At 35.2% G+C, this 21,933-nt stretch overlaps 1 protein-coding gene and 1 pseudogene across 1 annotated transcript in view; one reads left to right on the top strand and one right to left on the bottom strand.

Annotated features, from left to right (window-relative positions):
• KCNH7 (potassium voltage-gated channel subfamily H member 7) overlaps positions 1-21,933 on the bottom strand; it is a 209,232-nt gene that overhangs the window by 74,472 nt on the left and 112,827 nt on the right. Inside the window, exon 3 of the mRNA XM_071562509.1 lies at positions 11,504-11,659. Coding sequence (XP_071418610.1) covers positions 11,504-11,659 — 156 coding nt within the window. The remainder of the gene's footprint in view (positions 1-11,503; positions 11,660-21,933) is intronic.
• Positions 4,244-4,359, top strand: LOC139675397 (5S ribosomal RNA; annotated as a pseudogene).

A 21,933-nucleotide genomic window follows, 5' to 3' on the forward strand; every position in this document is an offset into this window, starting at 1 on the left:
ATGTTTGACATGCAACTATCTATTTACTTTAAATATACAGATAATGTTACATTAAAATCCTTATGTTTTATTGAAGACTAGATTGCCAAGTTCTTCTTAGTGCTGAGTCAGAGATATGCATGATTGTGGCTTGCTAAGAGCAGTTGAGGAAAGCAGTTGAGTCTGAGTCATAATTCCAGACTTAGATTCCACCTCCTCCTTTCAAACCTTGCTTTACCGCATAAGTAATATTTCAAATGAGTTAATCTGTTGGTTGCCTTTATTCTCTGTGCCATTTCAGCTAAGCATTTCTAAATAGTATATCAAAGTCCAAAAATACTTTGTAGATAAGAAAGGACTCTTCTAAACTGTTTGCAGATGGAGCTATCTCCAAAGTCCCAAATTCAAATGTACTTTTCTTTCCTTCTGATAAAAGGATTTTTAAATTCTGTCTCATGTTTCAGGAGATCAAAGGAGAAAGTACTTAGAATGCATGTAAATGTTTTGATTAATAGTATTGTGAAAAAATGCAGGGAAAAAAACTGATCTTGATAAGAAAATAGCATTGTATTTCTGTAAGTATTGAAATGAGAAATGAGAAATGGAAAATGTTAACACTAATGGAAAATTGCAATTCTTAAACACTACCATCATATAGAATTTTGTGGCAGGGAAACAAATTGGTTCCAAAAAGAACTTATCAACAACAACAAACATGGTTGCAAATTTCCTGCCCCATCAACACAAAATGGGGTATTCCAGCAAAAAGATATCTTAACAAGAATTTCTTTAGGAACGCAATACACTTGCATGACATGTAATTCCTGTATCTGTTCTGTACAAACATTCTATAAAAAGGAAGGGAAATTATAATTGGCCTGAATATTGCCTTGGTACAGTGAAGGTATTCCTCAAACTTTTAGTGATGAAATGTATATTTAGATACAAGACACAGTGGCAAACTCAGAGAAATGCTTGCAATTGAGAGTTTTACTTTCACTACAATTTCTTTAGTGGTCTCAGGATAGTGGTAGGTGCTGTGTGCTATCCCAAGGTCTGTTTAGCCCATGTCAGTGCACATGGGATTCCTGCAATGCTATTCCAAGTGCTGAAGAAGGGTAGCCCCAAAGGACGGCAGCTGGGAAGTTGTGATGGCTCCTCAAAGAATTGCCCAGCTGGTTTTTGTAGCACCTCTAGTAGCATTGTTATTTTCAAGCTGATGCAGACAAGTAATTATCCAGAAACCAAGATTTGAAAGCAAGGGGAAAAGAAGTAGCTGGCCTCAGGCTTCCTAGCTGGGGGCTAGATTTCATCTATTTGTCTCAATCTTTTCTAGATTTAGACTTTCTAAAATCAAATTAAAGGAGCTCAAATGCACAAAGAGTTTGCACAAGTGAGGTGTAGAAACTGTCAGAACTCTTTTTTTCTTGGTGTGAGGTACCACTTCTCCTAGGTTGAGAGCTAAACCAAACTAAGCTGCTCATATTCCAGTGCAACCTCTTAACTGTAGTTAACTGTGTAGTGCTAAAGAAAAACAACTCTTGGTTAGTTTTATCATGGTGATTGACTGGTCTGAGCATCATATGAAACAACTGTTACTTTTTGAGTATATAAGATTAAAGAATACAACATATATCCACAAAGATCAACCTATTCTAAACAGAGATTTCTTTGTCAAGGGCAGGTAAGATAGGTCAGTTATGACAGATTATCCTGCAGAGCATGGGCTAATTCAACAATACTTTTGTTCTGAAACTTCCCCAAATAATGAGCAAAATTGCTTTCACAAAGTCACACAAATCAGCTCTTTGCTTAAAGCTTTTCTCATAATTGAATGTCTATGGTCATGGAATTTCAACATCTAGGTTATCAAAAATATGGACACAGACAATTATTGAAATGCTGCTTGAAAGCCTAGCATTATCATCTAACAACTAATACAACAGACTAAAGGAACCAATTCCTTTTGAGAAATGGAATCCCTAAACACTGACAGTCTAAAATAGCAGCAAATACTTGAATGTACCCTACGCAAACATTGAGGCATGTGATGATGCCTTGTTTTCTGGCTGGGCACAGCAGGCCATAGGACACAGAATTACAGCAAGAGCCAATTATGGGATTTTTTTTCAGTTCTTTTTCCCCCAAAATATAGAGAAGCATAATTAATTGGATATTTTCTTTCTCTGCTCATTAAATTATCTTAATTTATTTTCAGGAAGGAAAAGCAAGGTATATGCAATTATTAACTTTAGAAGCTTGAATTCATGATTCAGACACTACATACCTGTCTTTTTTTATTCCATCATCTGGTATGGTCTCCTTTAATTTTGGCACTACTACTTTTGGTTTTCTCTAACATTTAAGGTTGCACATGATTTTTACCAGTATTTGCACCAGCAATCTTCTTTATGTTCACTTGTAAGTGAGAGAGTTTTAGCTGAGTGCTGGTGATGTCTACACACAGGACTCTGGCAGAATATAAAAGGAAGGGAATGAAGTTTCTGGTGACTTGTAGGGTTATGATGTGTGTGGTTGACCAGTGAATTTAGTCTGAACAGTGTTATCAGAATGGTTATATCCTTAAATTTTAATAGGAATCAGTACATTTACCTGTTTTCCTTCCCACTTGTTGATAGAGATATCATTTTATTATATCTTATTAATTATGTTAAAATTATAGAAGTTGCAATTTTGTAAGAAAGTCATATGAGAAAAGGATTTTTTATCCTCTCAGAAAGAGATTTTTACCTCTTGCATTTTTGTATCTTAAATGTCATTAAAAGTAGGAAAGAAGAAGAAAGCAAATACCTGCAATGAAATAAAATAGTAAGCATTGCAACAAATAGTATCCATAAGGAATTTGTCACCTAGCACAATATTTTGCTTTGTTGGTGAAAATATGGTAGGTTTTTTGGTAGCTAGAAAAAGGAATTTATTCTATCTATTAAATTAAACTCTCAAGAAGTTCTCACCCCTTCATCACCTTGGTTGCCAGACTTCATAGGATAAAAGATATTGCTTTTGTCTGAGACAGAAAGTCTGAAGATGGTCTCTTATGTTTTAACACTGAATCCATATACAACTATCAAATTCCACAATGTGTTTTGTCTCATATATTGACTGAAGCTTTTTTTATGCTCTGCATACAGCAACTTTCAGTGATAATGAGATAAAAAATATCATTGAATTTGGATTTTGTATGTCATATAATTATACTAAATTGAATAGTTTAGCTGTTATAGCTATAGTTTTGCAGAAATAAATATTCAAAGTGGGAGCAGGAGCCATATTATGATTTCCATTCCTCTAGAAATATATAAAATGTAATGAGATCTTGAAATAATAGAGCCAGAAAAAAGCAATAAAAGGATGTTAGTAGATAGAATTTTATAAGATAGATTTACCTGAAGAAGAGCCACTTGAAAGGTTGTTACCATCTGAAATACAATTAAACTAAATTTACAAAAAGCTTTAGCTTGAAACAGATTTAAAAAGTAAACAGACTATTAAGAAAAGAAGGTAGAATATCAAATTTCCACACATTTAAAAAGTAAATTCAGGTAGCTTGAATTCATATACAATATAGGTACTATGCCAAAGAATTGTTTTGAAAGCACATTAATTGCCTTTTTATTTGGAAAATTTAAGAACTATTCAATTAAGAAGTATTTTGATAATTACTAAGGGTTTTTTTCACACAGATCAATATATGTTTCCAATTATCCAGTTTTCAAGTTGGCTAATGTTTCAGACAGAAAACTAAAGTAGGGGTATACAGACTAACATGCTATTTCTCATGAAATGGAACCTCCAAATATTGATACATTTTTTGCCAATTTTGTTTGGATGAAACTTACTGAAAAGTTGAAGAATTTATAATTTCCATAAGAAGAATAGGCTTTATTCACTGTAATTTGTTTAGAACACGACCTTAGTTTCATATTCCTTACAGGGCTCACTTATTTCATGACTTCATGGCAAGAGCTTCTCTGACTATGTGTCCTTACCAGTTGCTTTCAGGTCTTTGCCTGGGTGCTTAAAGTACTCAAGTAACAATGATAGGATTCTATGCCTGAGAATAAGACACAGTGGTGGTAAATTCTCTCATTTTTATCAAAAAATTTGTTTTGTTGGCTTATCTTAAAACAATATGTATTTCATGTTGAATAATATAAACCCACTTCCACATTTCTTGTGACCAATGTCCAGCTGAAAGCTTCTGAAACACATTGGAATTTTTTCCTTCTTTCTAATAAAGTCAAACTACTGTCATGCCACCCTGACACCTGATCCTGTCAGATCTCGGAAGCTGAGCAGGGTCAGCCCCGGTCAGTACTTGGATGGGAGCCCTCCTGGGAATGCCAGGGGCTGTAGGTTCTAGTCCTGAGGACTTCCCTGTCACTGTCCAAGCTCGCTCGGCTGTGGCAGATGAACCTGAGGAGTTAAAAGGGTGAGGCCAGTTCTGCACACACTGTGCCTCACCTAAAACAGCCACTGTGCAGGCTCAAAGGACAAACCCACGTGGGGAGAGCCCTTCCCAAAGCTTCGTTCGTGAAGCCTGGCCATGATGATGAATAACGTCAACTTTGTCTAAGTTTGAGACATCCTGATAGTTTTGATTTTTAACTCTTCAAGGTTAAAATCTGTAATTCAATTTAGAAAGTGCACAGGTCTCTGTGCTGATTCTTATTATGAATAATAGAGATGTGCCTCTCTCTTTTATCAGACAGTGAAGTAAAACTCACGACCTTTTTACTTTCCTGAGGGCATCTATTATAATGTTAGATGACATTGCAAAATCATTATCCCAGCTGTCTACTTACCTTACAGAACCCCCTCTGTTTTAAATGTTCTGAAATGAATAGATAGATAGGAGACCTGCTAAAAATTAATAAAAATCTAGGAGCGGAAGACCTGTCTGGTATGCACAAGATATCTACACTGAAAGTTACTTGAAAGCTGTGTCATTCCCTCTTTTTCGTTTGCATGTCTTTAAGCAGAGGTTGCCTGTTTTTTTGAATGTTTGTACAAGATACAGCATGATAGCTCTGTGTGAGGCTGTAATGCAAAGAGCTAATCCAGAGAGGCTTCCTTTCTAAACTGAGCCCCAACAGTAACCATCATGAGGAAACAGAAGTATAGACACCCCACTTTATTTCTCTGTCTGTAAAAGGAGACTCAGAAAAATTGTTTATCTCTTGGGCTATTCTGTTAGTTTAGGCATTTAGGTGTTTGTGGAGCACTGAAGGTGATAGTAACAGGTTCTTCTGTCTTTTACTGATGATTGGTGTTTGGCCGTATTCCTTTGCTAAGAGTTAACACTGTTCCAGTTTATCTAACATTTATTGTAATTTGCCTTGGAGACAAATACATATAATTGACACCAGGGCTGTCAGAACGATGCTGCTGGTTGGCTAGATAGAAACCTTTGTCCTCCTCGACACAGTTTTTCTTGACTAGCCCTCACTTGAGATGAATTTTCTCCCAGTGCTGCAGCTAAAAATAAGACCCTGGACAAATTTCTCATTATATTTTGGGCAAAGTCCGAGGGTTACTATTATATGTGCCATGTTCTATGAGGCAAAATTGTATGAATCAAACAGTATTCAGTATTCATGACGACATTGTTGTCCTACTATTTTTAGAAAAAACCCAAAGTTTACCTTTCACTAAACCTTAATGCTTACTCATATAGTAATGTGCTCTGCACAAAGGAAAGCAAATACCTTTTTTTTTTATGAGATGGCTGCTTGACTTAAAGGAAAGGCATAATTTAAATTTCAGTTCTTGTTTCATTTGTAACAACAGTATATGCAGTGTTCTCTTTCTGAGATGTCACTCCACTGCTAGGCCTAGGAGAGAGGCAAACTTGATGAAGAGGAAGCACCCTGAAGAAGGTGCTTGAAAGGTTTTCTGATTACATTTTTAGCTGTTTTAAGAATATTATTTTTATTTGAACCTTTTCCAAAAAATGTCCATTTATTGGTTGCATAACAGATCCTCTCATTTCCTTTACAGGAAGAAACCCAAGAAATTATTCTAGGGTGTGTTTAACAGGCTTGTAGATTTTGAAGTGACAAAATGATAAGACAATCCTCAAATATCCCTCTTCAGCAGAATGCAATTATATGTTTAATCAAACAACTTTCTGGGCTTTCTCCCATGAGGTAATGTATTTGGGAACCAGTATTAGCTTATAGGCTTGTATTTCTAGCTAGTAAAATTGTTTTGAAGTTAAATGAATAAAGCTTGTGATAAAGTTACCTTTTCTCACTACCTATATCAGCCTACATATTAATGCAAGTTTTGCTCTGGATAGGACTGGAATAAATGTTAGGAAGGGCACTTACGGGTCAGTAAAAAGACAGAATACTCTAGGTGGAGCAGAAAATGAAGACAACTCAGAACTGAGTTCTCAAAAGTTTTCCTCATCTTGTGTGTGTTTGTACGTCACAACCCCACAAATGGTCTCCTTTGAGTAGAAAAAGTATAGCCAGCTCCTTTATATTGAAGGCAATATCCTCAGATCTATGGCTTTTTGTAAGTGTGAAGTGGCTGCTGACTTTTTGTGTTCAGTCTGTGTTATCTTGTAGTTACGAGCTTTATCGATGCAAATAATTCACAACTTTGATGAGCAGAATGGGGTGTTATGAGCAAGTATTAATTTATGCCACTAGTTCTTTAAATTGCTGTAAAACTTCTTACAAAATAGTGGAGTGGATGAACATGCCAGATTTGAATAATTGAGGGATTTGGGAATATAATTGGACACTTGGGGTCCCTTTTCTCAAAAGATGATTTAAAAGCCATATTTACACACAGAAGTAAATTAGAGCTGAACAGTTTATAATGAGTTTAGTGAAGTCTGTACAACACATGGAACAGGAATTCTTAGTTTATTTTGTTTAACAATTGTTAATAGTGGAAAAATTTAATGATTTATTAGTGTTCTCAGAGGTTTTTTTACCAAGAAGATATAAAATCAAATCGTTTCTTAATTCAGTTCACTGTAAAAAATCTACAAAAATCTCTGATTTTTTCTTTTACAATGACTTTAATGGAAAGTTCTCTTTTACTAAAAGTATCTTGCAAAATATATGTTATTTATGCATATTTATTACATTTATATGTTGGAGATGAAATTTTATACAACTCTGACAAATGGTTAGATTAATGAAAATTTATGACCAACACTTTTGGGATTTTTTAAAATTGTAATAATGACAATCAAGAAAATGTTGCTGTCTTATCAGGTGTAAGAGAGACTAGTCCATAAGAACTGTTATAGGTCAGTAAAACACATTTTTAGGGCTTACGTAACTCGAAACTGTCAATCTTAACACTTCAATATGCTACACAAATATCATTTCACTTACAAAGCAGATAAAGTGAGGTGAGGTGAAGTTATTAAGTGTTTTTATCTTTGACTATGGTTGTCAATTTCTGGAATTATAAAACACATCTAAGAAAAGGCAACACAAAAGGTAAACAAACTTAATAGAAAAGATGATGTAAGAATGAGTAAAATTCTCATATCTGGAAATGAGGCAAAATTTAGATTGGATGATGAATGGACATCTATAGCAGAAATCAGTTTCTGTAATTCTTACTCTAACTACACAGTGTACAAATATATTCTCATGCAGAAATGGTTGTTACCCAGTCATAGAATACATAAGTGCAGAAGACTATTCAGAGAGATGCAGAAATTGAGGTTGGGACAGAGGTACTATTAAATGAATTTAATTAGAAATTTAAACATAAAGATCTGATGAATGTTTTGACCTATACCCTCTTACCCCCAAAAGGAAAGAGTTATAAATGAGCAAACACTTCATTTATTTTACTAATGAACTGGCATATATTAGAAAATGGAATTGTGGCAAACTACAAAAGCAATTAAACAGAGAAGGGTAAAAAATTTGTTGGCTGTGATTTAGAAACTCTTTACAGAATTAGTGCATGCTAGCATCTTCCAGAATTTCACTATTTGGATATAGAAGCACTGTTCTGGCTGCCATTGAGAACTGGTGATAAATTCTTGCAAGAAAGAATAAAAGGAAGAGAAGGTTCAGCAAAAAAGGACTTTTACACTGCTGTTGTGAGGGCACTGTCTTCACTTTTTGTATTACTGCCAATTCATCCTTTGGCTGCATATATAATAGAAGCTCTTGAGTACCAGATAGGAATTCTATTTATACTCAAATGTGGTCATCAAAATCCTAACAACATACATTTTCTTTTTAATAATCTGTTATGATCATAATCTGCCAAGCCCAATGATGAATCAGAACTAACTGTGTTAGCCATCATCATGGCATATAACAAAAGACAGGGTCCTTGTTCTGGAGAGCTTATAAAGGTCTTCATAATATCTGTCAATCAGCTGGTAAATTTTTAATTTTCTGCCTATTATCAGAGGTAAGTGTAGTCCCTGAGCTCAACCTAGCAAGTGTCAGTTGCCTTCCACAGGTGTTTAATTTGTTCAGAGGGCCCTCGGCCCTTTAACAGATTGGAATCCCTTTTTTCTGCATCACATGAAATGCTTTTTTCTATATTGTGTTAGATTTCAGTCAGGAGGAGCTCTGTGGTAAGCAGCGGTGTTCAAAACTGTTAGCTGCAACTTGTGGAATAGATGCTTTTAGAAAAAAGGAAAGGTTTTCCAAAGCGACACGTGATAAGTTTTATATCAACTCTTGATAAATCAATAAAGGAAGAATGATCATATGGAAGAATTATCTTGTTTTCTAGGGTCAGGAAAATAACTGCAATCTATTTATTTCCTAATCACTTTTAGTTCTCTCCTGCAACCTGACTCAGTCATTTTTATTTGCTCTCATTTCGAAAAGGCATTCTAATATGAGAAAACTCAATTTAAGGAGCTCTGGAAGGAAATCTCTTGTGATCTGTGTGCTTCTGGGTAGTAGATGATAATGCAATCTGAAATCTTTTGTCTTTTGTCATTAGCCATTGCTTATCTTGGTTGTTAGTGTTGTATTGCCCTTGTTATGTGTCTGGTTTCCTCTCTATTTTTATTCTTTAAATTGGTTGCTGGATTCAAAGGTTTTTTTCCCTTTGCTTTTTTTTCCCCCCCCTTTTTAGCCTGAACCAGCACCCCTTACTGTCCATTTTGTGTTTGATCCAGTGTAAAGAGATCACCTTCTTTACCTGTTCTGAATAGAGTAAGATGAGAAAAAACTATCTCCCTCCGGAGAATCTGCTCTTTGCCTTTCTTATCCTAGGAACATAATTTAAAAATATGTTTTTACTGGTAAACCATCCACCGTTTCCCCCTTCTTTTCTACCTTATTGGTCTCTCTCTGCCTTTTCTAGATTTCAAGCTTTTGTTTGTTTGTTTTAATTTAAAACCATCATTGGACTGTACACAATACCTTGCAGTTACCTCTTGATGTTGTGCATAGTTTGGCCTCTTTCTTGAGAAATATCTCTGCCAAGAGGAATTTTTGGCTATGTAGCTTATTTTGTATCATCATTCTTCCCATCCTGCCCACACAGCAGTCTGCTCTGAAACCACAAGCAGCCAGGTAAAAGTAAAAGCAGCCAGGTGCCTGCTCTACTTGCTGCCGGTTTGTGGAATCTGGTTGTACCCACTAGCAGGAAGATGGTTCAAGTCACCTTTCCCTGCCTCACTGTGAACCTTGATGTGTCCTTATTCTGTACTGAGCTTGGAGGCTCATCTATTCACTGTTCAAGAACTCTCAGCAAGCAAATGCCTCGTGTATGTCAGGTGTAAACACTGTAAAACAGGAAAGGATGTTTTGACAAAGTGGAGTTTTTTTGGTATTCCCTTTTTAGCTTTTCACTTTAAAATACAGCAAGTGGTAACACTTGAAAATGTACAGTGTTATGTTGCAGATAGCAGAACGAAATGCTCTTTTTCAAGACATGAGGCTCCGGGTTGTTTTTTTCCCTTCAACTGGTATTTTACCTTCTATTATGCCAATAAAACCACATTAAGCATGAGCAAGCTGAACAATTTTATTTATGTTATAAAATTGGTTTTTAAAAAGAGGAAGTAAGATGTTTCAAACTCACAAATTCATGCTATACTAAAATAAAACCAGAATATAAGGGCATACTAAATTAAACCAGAATATAAGTAGCGTTTACTTGATGTATTGTGTTTACTTTTTATATTTTTTTGTTCTGATGCAATTTCAGTATTTTTCAAAATATCCCTTAATGGGATTTTAACCACATCATTACTAGAAAAAGTGTTTTCTTGCTATCTCCAGAAAAAAGCCAACTACTGGATTGGTTATTAAAAAATAGAACAAAACCCTGATGCAAAACGAAATAAGAAAAGGAAGTACAAAATCACAGTATTTTAAATATGCATGTAAAAGAATATTTACAAAGGCTCTTTAATAAACATATGTTACTTGGTGAACAATAATTCTTTGCAAGACGGCAAGCTTCCAGTAACGGGGATTTGCTTTGCTACAGTTTGATATCAACTGTCATTGTAGGATTATATGCACACCCATGTGCAGTGCTTACATGAGGAACGTTACCCCCTTGCTTCTCATAGTGAAGGTTGTACCAATCCTTGTTTCCTATCTAGAGAAAGCTGAAGTGCTGATTTAACAATCGAAATATTTAGATTCCAGGTCCCTTTATCGTACTAACGTTTAAGATTATCACACTGTGAAAAGGTATTTCCCAGCTGTTGCTGAGCCAACCAGGGGCACATGTTAATGCTCACTATTAGAGCATGCTGTGCTTTACTAAGAGCTTGTACAAATGGGATGAGTTCTGGGAAATCTTGTAGTAAAAGCAGATTATGTGAGTGCAGATGCAAAGCAGAAGGATCTTGTACTGTTGCTGCATAGAGTTAAGGTCAGCAAAAGACACATATTTGGCAGATAGTGGGACAGATATCAACATAAAAAGTGGGATTTTACATTGAGTATTTCAATTTTGACAATACTTAAGTTCCAGAATGGAATGAAAACAAAAGCATTTTCTGTATATCAAAAAAACCTCCTCATCCTTCACGTCAGTCTAAATATCTGACTTTGATAAAGCTGGGATGTATGCTTTATATTTTTAGTCTAATTTAATCACATTTCACCAACTATTAATCAAACACCACCAACTGTATTTTACTGGGAAAGTAAAATAGAAATATTCAATTCTAAATAGGCTAAGAAGAAATATTTGGGCTATGTCATAATGCTTTTTTTTTTTCCTTTTTAGTTTTCCATTTGTAACTGACTTTTTTCAAGGGTAATGCACTTATTTGAAATGTTTCAGTTTGAATTAATTTCTATGTCCTAGCACTACTCACAAGAGCCATGCTGTTAGTATTACAAAAGATCCAACAGTTTATTTTAACAACATTTTGCAGTAGGTTTGCTATATTAACCTTATTATATTGGATTTTTTAATGAAGTAAGTTAGTCAATGGGACTGCATTCTTTGGTAACCTTTTGCCCATGTTAGTTATTTTCCCAGGTATGACTTGAGGTAAGGAGAGAACTTTGAATGGGTAACTTACGATTTACAAGCTTAGATGGTAATATTGGCTTGCACTTCTCTGGAGATGTCACATTCTCTTCATCTGTTACGTACTCAAAGTTAATAATAAACATCATTGCTACTCCTTCTTGATTTTTCACTGGAATTATGTGGGTGTTGCAAATGAAGGTAGATCCTGCAGATGGATTTAAGAAAAAAAATAAAGGAAGAAATGCATAAATTAAAGGAAATTTCATTTTTTCCCTTGCTGCAGTAATTCTAGTTACACCAAAAGACAGTGAAGTGTATTTCTTTGAATTTAATAATTGAGCATCAAACATAGCATTCTGTAATTTAAACCGAAATGTTTACATAAAATGTAATACCACTGTTGATAATTTATTTGAGCCTTACCTTTCCTAAGAGGTTTTTCCCTTGAAATGTCAATTTTACTTTTTGGTTTTTTGTTCACCAAAACTACCTATTTGTCCTGGTTCAGCAAACAGGTCCACTGTGTGTGGGTGACCAAAGTTTTGTATTCTCCACCCTCTTTGTAATTTCTCATGTACTGTTAACAATGGACCATTTGCAGCAGCTGCCGAGGGTACACCTGACCCCTCAGGGTGTAAGCTGGGTTTTAAAGAAGCTTGTGAGATAAGAGCTGTGATAACTCCTCTCCAGGGAGTTGTTAGCACTTCACATCCAGCCTGAGGGGGTGTGTCTGCTAATAGGCCATCAAGGATTCCAAAATACCCCATGACTCACAGAGTGAGATCACTCATTGTGGAACTCCCTGCCCTGGGGGAGGTATTGGGCATTCCCTAGCACTCACCGAATCCAGATGAGGACCAGAACCTTGCCAGGACCACAACCGCTACTCTCGACCAGATTGCAACTGGCCTACTCACCAACAGGTTTTTCCCTTCCTTTACTCTGGACTTGGGAGAACCACATGTGGCTCAGCAGAGGGGCTAACACCATTGGGTTTGTGCCCCAGGGTGCTGGGTTATACTTCTGTGGTTTGTGGGTTAAATCCAATTTCTCTTTGTGCCATTGCATTTATTGTAATATTTTTATTAAATTGTAACTCTGACTTAAAATCTCTTTTGTGTTGGGTTCACTTCTCCTGTTGGTTTACCTTTAAACCAGTACTCTATTAGACACTTTTTGTGATATAGAGATATTTAACATCAAAAGTAGCAATGTGAACACTGTTCTAACCTCAATACTTGTGGAGAAAGCAGAACCTAATTCTTCTAATTGTCAAAGATTTTTCAAGCATTTGGTTCTATTACACAGAATGTGTCATGCATGAAGTATTTATGGATGTAAATATACCACTATTCTTATTTTAGCTCTCAATCTTTTGGGGGCTGTAAAATATTTAGGATTGTGTTAAAAATGATATTTGTTTATCTGATCCTATGGGTTTTATACTTCATCACAAAATTCTCCTAAGCTGTGCTGATAATTTTCAGAAGTGTTTGGCTTGAATGTTATATACAGTTTAAAGTATGATTTTAAAAATACCCCAGTTTTAATATATATGGATCATATTCAACTTGTACTGAAAGTAACAGAGAGTGTAATTTTTTAACACCTCTGGTGCTTGGGGTGTTCTTGTTTAAAAGCCTAATTACAAATTTAAAGAATTCTTTGTGTTAATTCTTCCACTAACTTTAGAAGCTTCATTTGACATGTTCATTAGTTTTTATTTAATTCCTTTTATTAATGTTACAGAACACAGTGGTTCCAAAAATAATGTGATTGCTGTAAGCAATACAATATGTGCTAAAAGCTTCAGGCAAACGGAACTGTGAGATTGTATCTTTTCATGATAGCTAGGCACTGGTTTAATCTCCATCATTTGCAGTTCATGCACTAAAATGCAGTAATCACTGAAACTTGACAGGCTGAGCAATTTGACAAAAACAGATCCTGATCTGTTGCACAAGAAAAAATATTTTTTCCATTGAGGAGAGAGGTAGTAAGATTTATATGATTATAATCAAGATCAGATTCTCGCTCCATATATTTAATACAGTACTTGCTATAATGTGGTATATCTGGCACTTTGAGGTATGTATAAAATTGACATGCTGGCCTTTCAAGTTTTGCAGCTGTACCTTCCATCCATTTAATAAAACAGTTAAGCTGTGGCACTTGCCACTGTTTCCATGGTTACAAGCTCAATGTCTTTAGTAAACAGAAAATAAGCAATTTAAGGCTGTTCCATTAGAGCTAAAAATAGAAGCGCTGCAGGCCAACCATTGCAACACAGACTGGTTAAACAGAAGGTCTGAAGAGAATTCCGAATAATCTTTGTAGGTTTAGCTAACTTACTAATACATATTGAGTTGAAACAGTCAAAACTATATTTATGGGTTTGCTTGGAAGGAAATGATATAGGCTGTGTTTTGATGTGCAGATTTATAGGTTGAGCTGATATCCCCAATATTTGGAAGTGGGGTAGGCTCAGGCATGCATGGCTTTAAAGAAAACTGAACTTCAGTGGATGGAAAGGTTATCAGTTTTTGCAAAGGAAGATGATGATGAGTCTGAGACTTTAAAAACTTTCCTGCTTTTGAAGGCAAGGGTGTTTAGCTTTTGAAATGCTTTCCAACAGTGCTAAGTAATAACATATCTCCCATTTATGTAGAACACTCTGCCCTCAAGTATTTACAAACCTCATTTGTACTGGAGCTAGAGATTCACATCTCTGGGGAGATGCACAAGCTATTTAACAGTCCACAGCTTAAGAACATGGCAAAAAGAGCACAGGCTTAAAAATGTAAGCCTTATGTAGAAATATTTGGGGGAATAATTGAGAAAGGTTGATCTTGGTATAATTCAGCATGGTTCCTTTGAAGACTGGATGCACCACAGGATACTAAGTCCACTGTAGTTAGACTGAAGTTTCTCCATGAAGCACGGGCTTTTTAAGAGGCATAAAATATTTACTTTGTGTGCACGACTGTAAGTAAAATTTTGCAAATTAACCAGAATATGACAACAGCAGTCACTGTTACTTTTTAGCTTTATTACAGAAGCTGTTTGCCATACAGTTACCAGGATCCATCTTGATTGAAACAGTAATAAAGAAATACAAAATTCAAAATAAAAAGGGAGATTCTAGTGTAATTGAAAAAGAAGAGCTGACTACAGAGAAAGAACATTGGCAAATTCAAAAGACAAGCTTTGAGGTATTAGAGTTGATGGCAATAAAGAAATAATAAGTAGGTTGTTTATTTGGTATTTGCACTCTGGCATCCCACTGCTCTGTTTTCCCTGTTTTGTCTCTATACTGAATATTTGGAAGCAAGAAATGCTTCTGATGAGCAATATAATTGATAATAAAGTTTTTGAAATTTGCATTTGTCATCTAACAGCACAGGGCAAGTGGATGATTTAATCAGAACAATTAAGAAAATTATGCCTTTATAATTAATAGATCAAATATGAAGCAATATATAATGATTTTCTGAAGATTGTTATTGAGGAGTAATCATAAAATATACCTGGTTTGCTCTCTTGTTATAATTGTTGGAGGAGATAGAGGAAAAGCTGGATATTTTCTTGTCAGCATGAATTCCAAGGTTATAAGGACTTGCTTCCTTTTATTGAAGGCATTGTTGAGCCCACTGTTTCATCTAGTTAAATTAGTGGCAAAATATCCACTAAAACTCTCCCTTATTTTCTGTGTGGATATGACGTATGATTCTGTGGTTATGTATTCAACAGTATGATTTCACAAGACCAGACAGGCTGGTGTGAAAGAAATAACTACTAAATGTATCCATAAGTAACAATAAATAATTAAGAAATAAAGATCCAGGGTATATTAAGGTTGTATAAGCATATATTACACTCTTTGAGCAATTCTGATGAGACAAAGCCTACCTGACTATCTGTCTGCATAGTGTTTAAAGTTGACTTGCTTCAGGAAAGCAGTACAAAGCAGGCACATAACACCAATTAACCTGGCTCATAAAATCTCTTTAGCATTGGAGTGATTTTCTATAGAAGATTTTAGGCCAGATTTTTATCAGACTGCATCTTATAGTTACAACTACATTCATTTATTAGAATTGTAAAAGCTTAATTTATAAACAATTTGGAGAGGACAATACAATTAATTCAACACTGAAGGAATTCTAAATTCACATATGAAAAACTCTGACAAGCAAGCTTTGAAAAATGGCACATCCCAAACAACTATTTTGGTTCAGCCTTCCTAGGAAATAAATTTTCACAGGCTATTACATATGCCAAGCTCAAAGGATCTTTGAAAAAAAACCAAACCCAAACCATTGGCATTTAGGTAACTGTCCTAATTCTGCAGAAGTCCCATGTTTCACACAACAGGGAACCTTCTAAATCCATCATCGTTCTACAGGATGGTTCTGCAGTCCGCCTGCCCTGAACAAGTTTGACAGTTGCTATCTGCAGTTCACCATCAAAAAATTCAGACTCCTTCACTCAATATAAATTTGAGGACAGCCTTCATAGGGTTACAGCTGATTCCAACATATTTTGGAACCAATCTTGGCTCCCTGCACCAGAGCATTTATGAGTCTCAGATATCTTTTGTCACTAGAGCTGCTGTAGAAAACTGACTAAGGCAATAGAAAGAAAAGTATTGAAAATGTCCTCTGTGTGCCTATATAAATTTTTGGGCAGGGTGACCTCATACGAGTGTTTTCTAGGATTGTGATAATTTTTTACCTCTATGATCTACTAGTAGTCCACTGAAGATGTCTGTACACTCCATAGCCACTTCTATTCATTTAAAATTGAAGGTGAAAAAGAATAAATGAAAACAGAACAAAAGAAGAGCCAACAAGAGTTTGTCTGCTAGAACAAGACCAAAGACAGTTAAAAATGGGAGTCAGATACTGTACATTTCCAGATCTAAGCAGTCCTGCTTGCTGTTTGAAGACAGCTCTGAATGAGACACTTCTGCAGTACAAAGATTTTATGATAACAGAGGGACAAGAGAATGACATTGGGCATTCTTTGTGCTTCTGTGAATTAATCAAGATTTTTATTTTGGAATTAACTATCCTCCACTTCCATCGATATGGTTCACTTTAGCATTCTTGAAATACCCTAAGGATAAACAGAATAGTCACACTTGATACAGCTTCATGTGTGATCTGGAATTGTGACCTTATTCCCTGTTGTTCCATAGCTACTTTCAGCTGAACTTTAAAAAAAGAAATGAAAGTAAGCCAAAACTTTATTTCTATGCATTGTCAAGATTCTGGTAACAAACAGTCTTAAAAAGTTGTTTTAGCAAACAAATGCTCTCATCAAGCTCTGAATGGTGCCGAAGAATGATACCCAAAAATGACTGGTTGCAATTTATCAATAAGACCAGTTAAGTAAAACATCTTGCATTTTTGAAAGGTTATAGACAAAAAAAAAAAAAAAGGGAAATCAGAAGAAAAACAGCAGCCAGGGAATATTTGCTCTGCCTTGTGTGATTTCTGTGACTTATTACTGAAGAAAGTCCTTCCTTCTATGCTTAAAATTCAGAAGCCTATTTACCTCTGCTTTGAGGTCCACTCTAAGCAAACAGTATATTAGTTGAGGTTTAGTTGGCATTTATGGACAATTGCACTGGGGATGTGTAATGAATATTCAAGCAAAGCCAGTTTGTCAAATAACGAGGCATGATGTGTACTGTGATGTGGGCACTCAACATGACCAATCAAGGCTGAAAATCTATTCCTTTGTGTTTCTATTCAAGCAGAAGCCAGGAACAATACAGTATGTCACAAGGAATATTGTTTTCAATCTACTTACTACAACGGTTTGCTTTCTTTCTCAAATCTTAAGAAGACCTCTATTCCTGTAGTGCTATATTAAAAATAATCATGTAGAATATCACAAGATATTATGATAAATAGCTCCAAATAGCTTTGCAAACTCATTTTTGTGTCAATTAAAACTAACTGTTTACTAACAGATTTTCACAACTTACTCTTCCTGTTTATACAATAAAAATCAGTGAAGGGCTAAATCTGCCCTGAGAATACTTCCCAGCCTTTTGTGCTGTAGAATCAGATCGTTGGAGACAGATACCATGTAACTACTGCTCAACTCAGTAACAGGCTTATGAAAAAAACAGACAAAAACTTCTGTTTTTACCTGGACCTCTTTGCATGTGGTGTCATTTATTCAGGTCTTTGGAGACATCTGATTTGTAAAAACCCTATTTAAATTTTGTCAAAACTTTGGCCCTAAAGAAAAGAATTTCCCTTGAATGTTCCTTTCCTCCCCACCTCACATTTGTTGTGTAGCTGCACACACGAGGAATAGGCGGAAACTTGCTGCTTAGATTAAAGATGATTATATTTGTAGGCATAGAGAGTGTCTATTCCAGGAATCCCAGGCTGCACTGCAAGTGTTGTCTGTTTCTGTGTAAAGGTATAATTGTACTTCAAAAATGTTAGTACTGAGGCATAAAAACAAAAATGTGTTTTAACCAAACAGCATCAAAATTGAAGAAATTGAGGACAACACAAAGAAACTTTTGATCCCATTTTCACAACTGAATTAGTACATAACAGGTCCACAGTATTAAAATGCATCTTGTGTATTTTCACACAGAACTTTGGGCAATGGGTGTACCATTCTCTTTATCTTTTACCCATATCTTTAGATCTGTGTCTTGGTGTCACCATTTTCCAATTCCATCTGACTGAAAATGAGCTACCTTGAGTGGCAAGGATGAGGAATTCACAAGCTTCCTATTAAACATGCTGCAGATGTATCTGTGTAACTGTGTCTTCTAAAAGAATTTGCTGCAGAGAAGAACTAAAAATAGGTGGCAGGTTTAAATGTATTATATCCCTTTTGAGTTGAATAGCTATTTTAAGGGTGATGACTAGAAACAAGAAGAGTATATTTGGCTGATATTTATTAGGGAGTTTAGAGTGATTAAATGAGACCTACTTCTTTTGACATTTTACTCCACCCTCTTTAGCAAATAGATATTCATTTGGTCACTGAAATTGTTGCTGGTACTAAGATTTGATTTATAGGACCATTTAGGTTTTGTAAGGTATTAACTTACACTGTTTAGAGGTGAGGGAAGAATTTTTGAACTAACAAACTAAGGAAAAAATCATGCTCTGGAGCCTGTGGGCAAGTTCATTACTGGAGGGGTGTATCATTTGCTCTCCCTGTAATCCCATTTGTAATATAATTAAATTGGTATATAAATACTGTTCAAGTGCTCAGTCCAGCATTTCTTATGCTACTGCATTGACACAATTATTGCTAACCTTCTAATTGTAATAGCTACACCTACAGTAGTAAGCTGTGGTGACTAATTGTAATGCTGAACATATTTTATATGGGGGAAAGTTTCCTAATGCTTTGTTGTTTAAGCATATATAAACATGTACAGAAGTTACAGAGAAATTAAATATTTTGCAAGAAAAGAAAAATGAAATTAAAAAAGCAGTGATGCTGTATGTCTATAAAGAACAGACCAATAATAGACTATAGAGTGAAAAATATTGAAAACTATGTATGGAAAGGTAAAGTCTTCTTAGGTTCCAGGTTGTATGTAGAATAATTTTAATGAAACCTCAGGTGGTTCAGAAATTATCAGATAAGTTTTTCTTTCTGTCTCAGCTCACCTTAAAACTACATTTGAGTTTTGTCACAGGGGGTTTATCTGGAGCACAGACTGAAGTCAGGAGTCCCAGGTCCTACAGTTATTCTTGAACACTCCCAGTCTAATCTTTCTCAGAGTTACACTCTTGTACTTGTGCAGTGGGGCAAAATCAGTCTGACATTGTTTTCTAGATGGTTTCTCATTACTGGCAGTTTGCAAAGGTAGTATGTTCAAACAGGAGAGTTACTTGGAATCATTTAGACTCTAAACTTAGTCTAAAATCTCTATTACACATTGTCTTTTTCTTCTAGAAGTATATAGCAAAGCGTTGTTTCAGAAAAGCAATGTCTCTGACATGTTAATGGGGACATTCCTGTCTCTGCAAACACAGTTAAGGATCTCAGGCCTGGTTCCTTGCACCTGGGTAAAGTTTCTGAGTGCATCGCAGCAGATGCCAAGAATCAGGCAGGGAAGGTCAGGGCAATTGTGCAAAGGGATATATCTATGCAAAGAAGTTAATTATTAAGCCTGTAAACTCTTTGCAAGTTAATTGCTGAATAACTGAGGAGGATTTTTCATTCTTTTGTGTTATACATGTTACAGACTATGTAAATGAAGCAAATCCAATGCTTCTCATCTTATTTTCTTACTATAAATACTTTTTTTATGGACACTTGCAGCATGATTATAGTGAATGCAAGATATCCTACACTTGATGAATTTCATAACTCAACTTTTTGTCAGGGAAATATTGCAAACAACACTGCTATTTTAGAAAGAGAGAAACTGAAATATTTCACTTAGACATTTTCAAAATAAAATTTTTATTATTTTTAAAAGAACAATATTAAAACATGATCTTCTTTCTACATTGCATGCTAGATTCCTGTGGAAAAAATATTTCAAAATGTTAATTTTACTGAAAATATATAAAAAACTAATTTTCAAGATTAGCAGTGAATTATAAATCCACTGTTTGCTCAGCTGCATGATACACTTGATTTGAGGACATTTTAAAAGAAGAGCTTTTTATTAGATAATAAAATGTGGATATACTTGACTATAATTTTATATCAACTAACAAAAGAGAACCCAGAATATAATGTCATAAACCATATAGCATTGTAATATGTGACTAATAAAAATTACCTATGTCCAATGTCATTGGGCATAGACCATTACCACTTGAGAAGGGTCTGTGATGAAGGATCAAATTCTTTTTTGAATTTGAAGTGGTGGGTGAAAAAAATAACTTTGCCCAAGTAGTAACAATGAAGCACTCTGTTTTGAGTTGTATCAACAGGCATTTACATATTAGTTTGAGTAATTTTCAATTATTTTTCAATGTCTGTTGAGACGGAGAATTTTTAATTAGGGAAGGTTATAGCAGTAGGAATTGCATTAATTCAGTGGAATTATGTGCAATTATAATAGTTTTGAAAATAACTGGATTTCATTGTGAAAATGCTTTGATTTTTTTTTCATTCATATTTTTAGTAAGCTTATTTAAAGCATTGCACTGAACAAATACCAGATGCATAGCTCAAGATGAAAAACAATGCTAGGACAAATTTTCTCTTGCAATTTTTTTAACAGAAAAATAAAGAACTACAGAACTTAAATGTCTGCTCACAAACAGTTAATATACATGAAACATAAATCTTTAAAAAAAAACTAGCTGAGAAACAAGGGTTCTAGTTTCTTACTTTTTAGCCAGTTGGCCAAGAATGAGCAAGTATTTAATTGTATATGCTAAAATTGAAGATGCTAATTTTTTTATTTTCCCCCTCAATCTTTCTTTCCATCTCTCTAGTTCTCTTTTTCCTTGTAGATATTCTCTTCTAAACCATCATTAAAAGCTGTGCACCTCTGGGCATTCAACTGAGAAATGTCTTATTATGTTCATGAGAGAAGGGATCTCAGGGTTGTTGAATATAGCCCATCTTGCAGAAAATGTGCAGCGTAAGACATTTTTGGTAAAAGTAACCTCATTTATTTCCCCCAATTAAACTACATAAACTATTTTAAGAACTAACTGAAAAGCCTTACAAGGCAAGATGGAAAAAAAGGGGGGGGGGGGGGCGGGGGGGGGGGAAGGGAGAAATGCAGAGTTCATTTTCAGTAATTTGTTTCATTTGTTCAAGGTATTGGTCCAGAATACACTATGAAGTAACAGAGTGATGCAGATTTTGTTCACACTTGCACTGTGCCATTTCAGGGAAATTAAGGTCTTCAGTTTTGAGTGATGCAGTTTTTAATAATCAAAAAGAAGGCAGCACTAAGTGGCCATGCAGTATGAAGGGTGATAGAGAAAAACAGTTTAACAGCAGGTCTCCTGTGGCAAAAGAGAAATGCTGTCACTTCTGCAAACTTTCACAAGTGCAATGTACATTCAGTTTCATCGGCCACGTGGAAGGAGTGCCATTTTCTGATTATAGATGCCTTTCTCATGGAAATCATAGCCTTGGAAAATTATATTCACGGAAACATACTCTTCCTGATACTTTGTAAGTGATCATGAGTAGCTTGAAATACACAAATCTCAAACTTGTAGAAAAGAATAAATAATTAAGATTAATCAGGGTGGTATGTAAAGTTATTATGTGCAGGATAGTATTTAGCTGTAATCCAACAAAATGCATCTGAAGGGAGAGAACAACCAGACACAAAATGAGGGATTCTTGTATACAACAGCCATCCTAAGGCCGTGGTAACAGAGACAATGATTTGGAAACCCTCATCAGTGAGAAAATCAATTCTGAAAGCTGATGGGAGTATCCAAACTACGAGGATCATAAAACAAGTGGATGTAACCTCCCAGGACAAACAAATTAGTGGCA

This window comes from Pithys albifrons, chromosome 8 (assembly GCF_047495875.1).
Source record: "Pithys albifrons albifrons isolate INPA30051 chromosome 8, PitAlb_v1, whole genome shotgun sequence".
Taxonomy (NCBI): domain Eukaryota; kingdom Metazoa; phylum Chordata; class Aves; order Passeriformes; family Thamnophilidae; genus Pithys; species Pithys albifrons.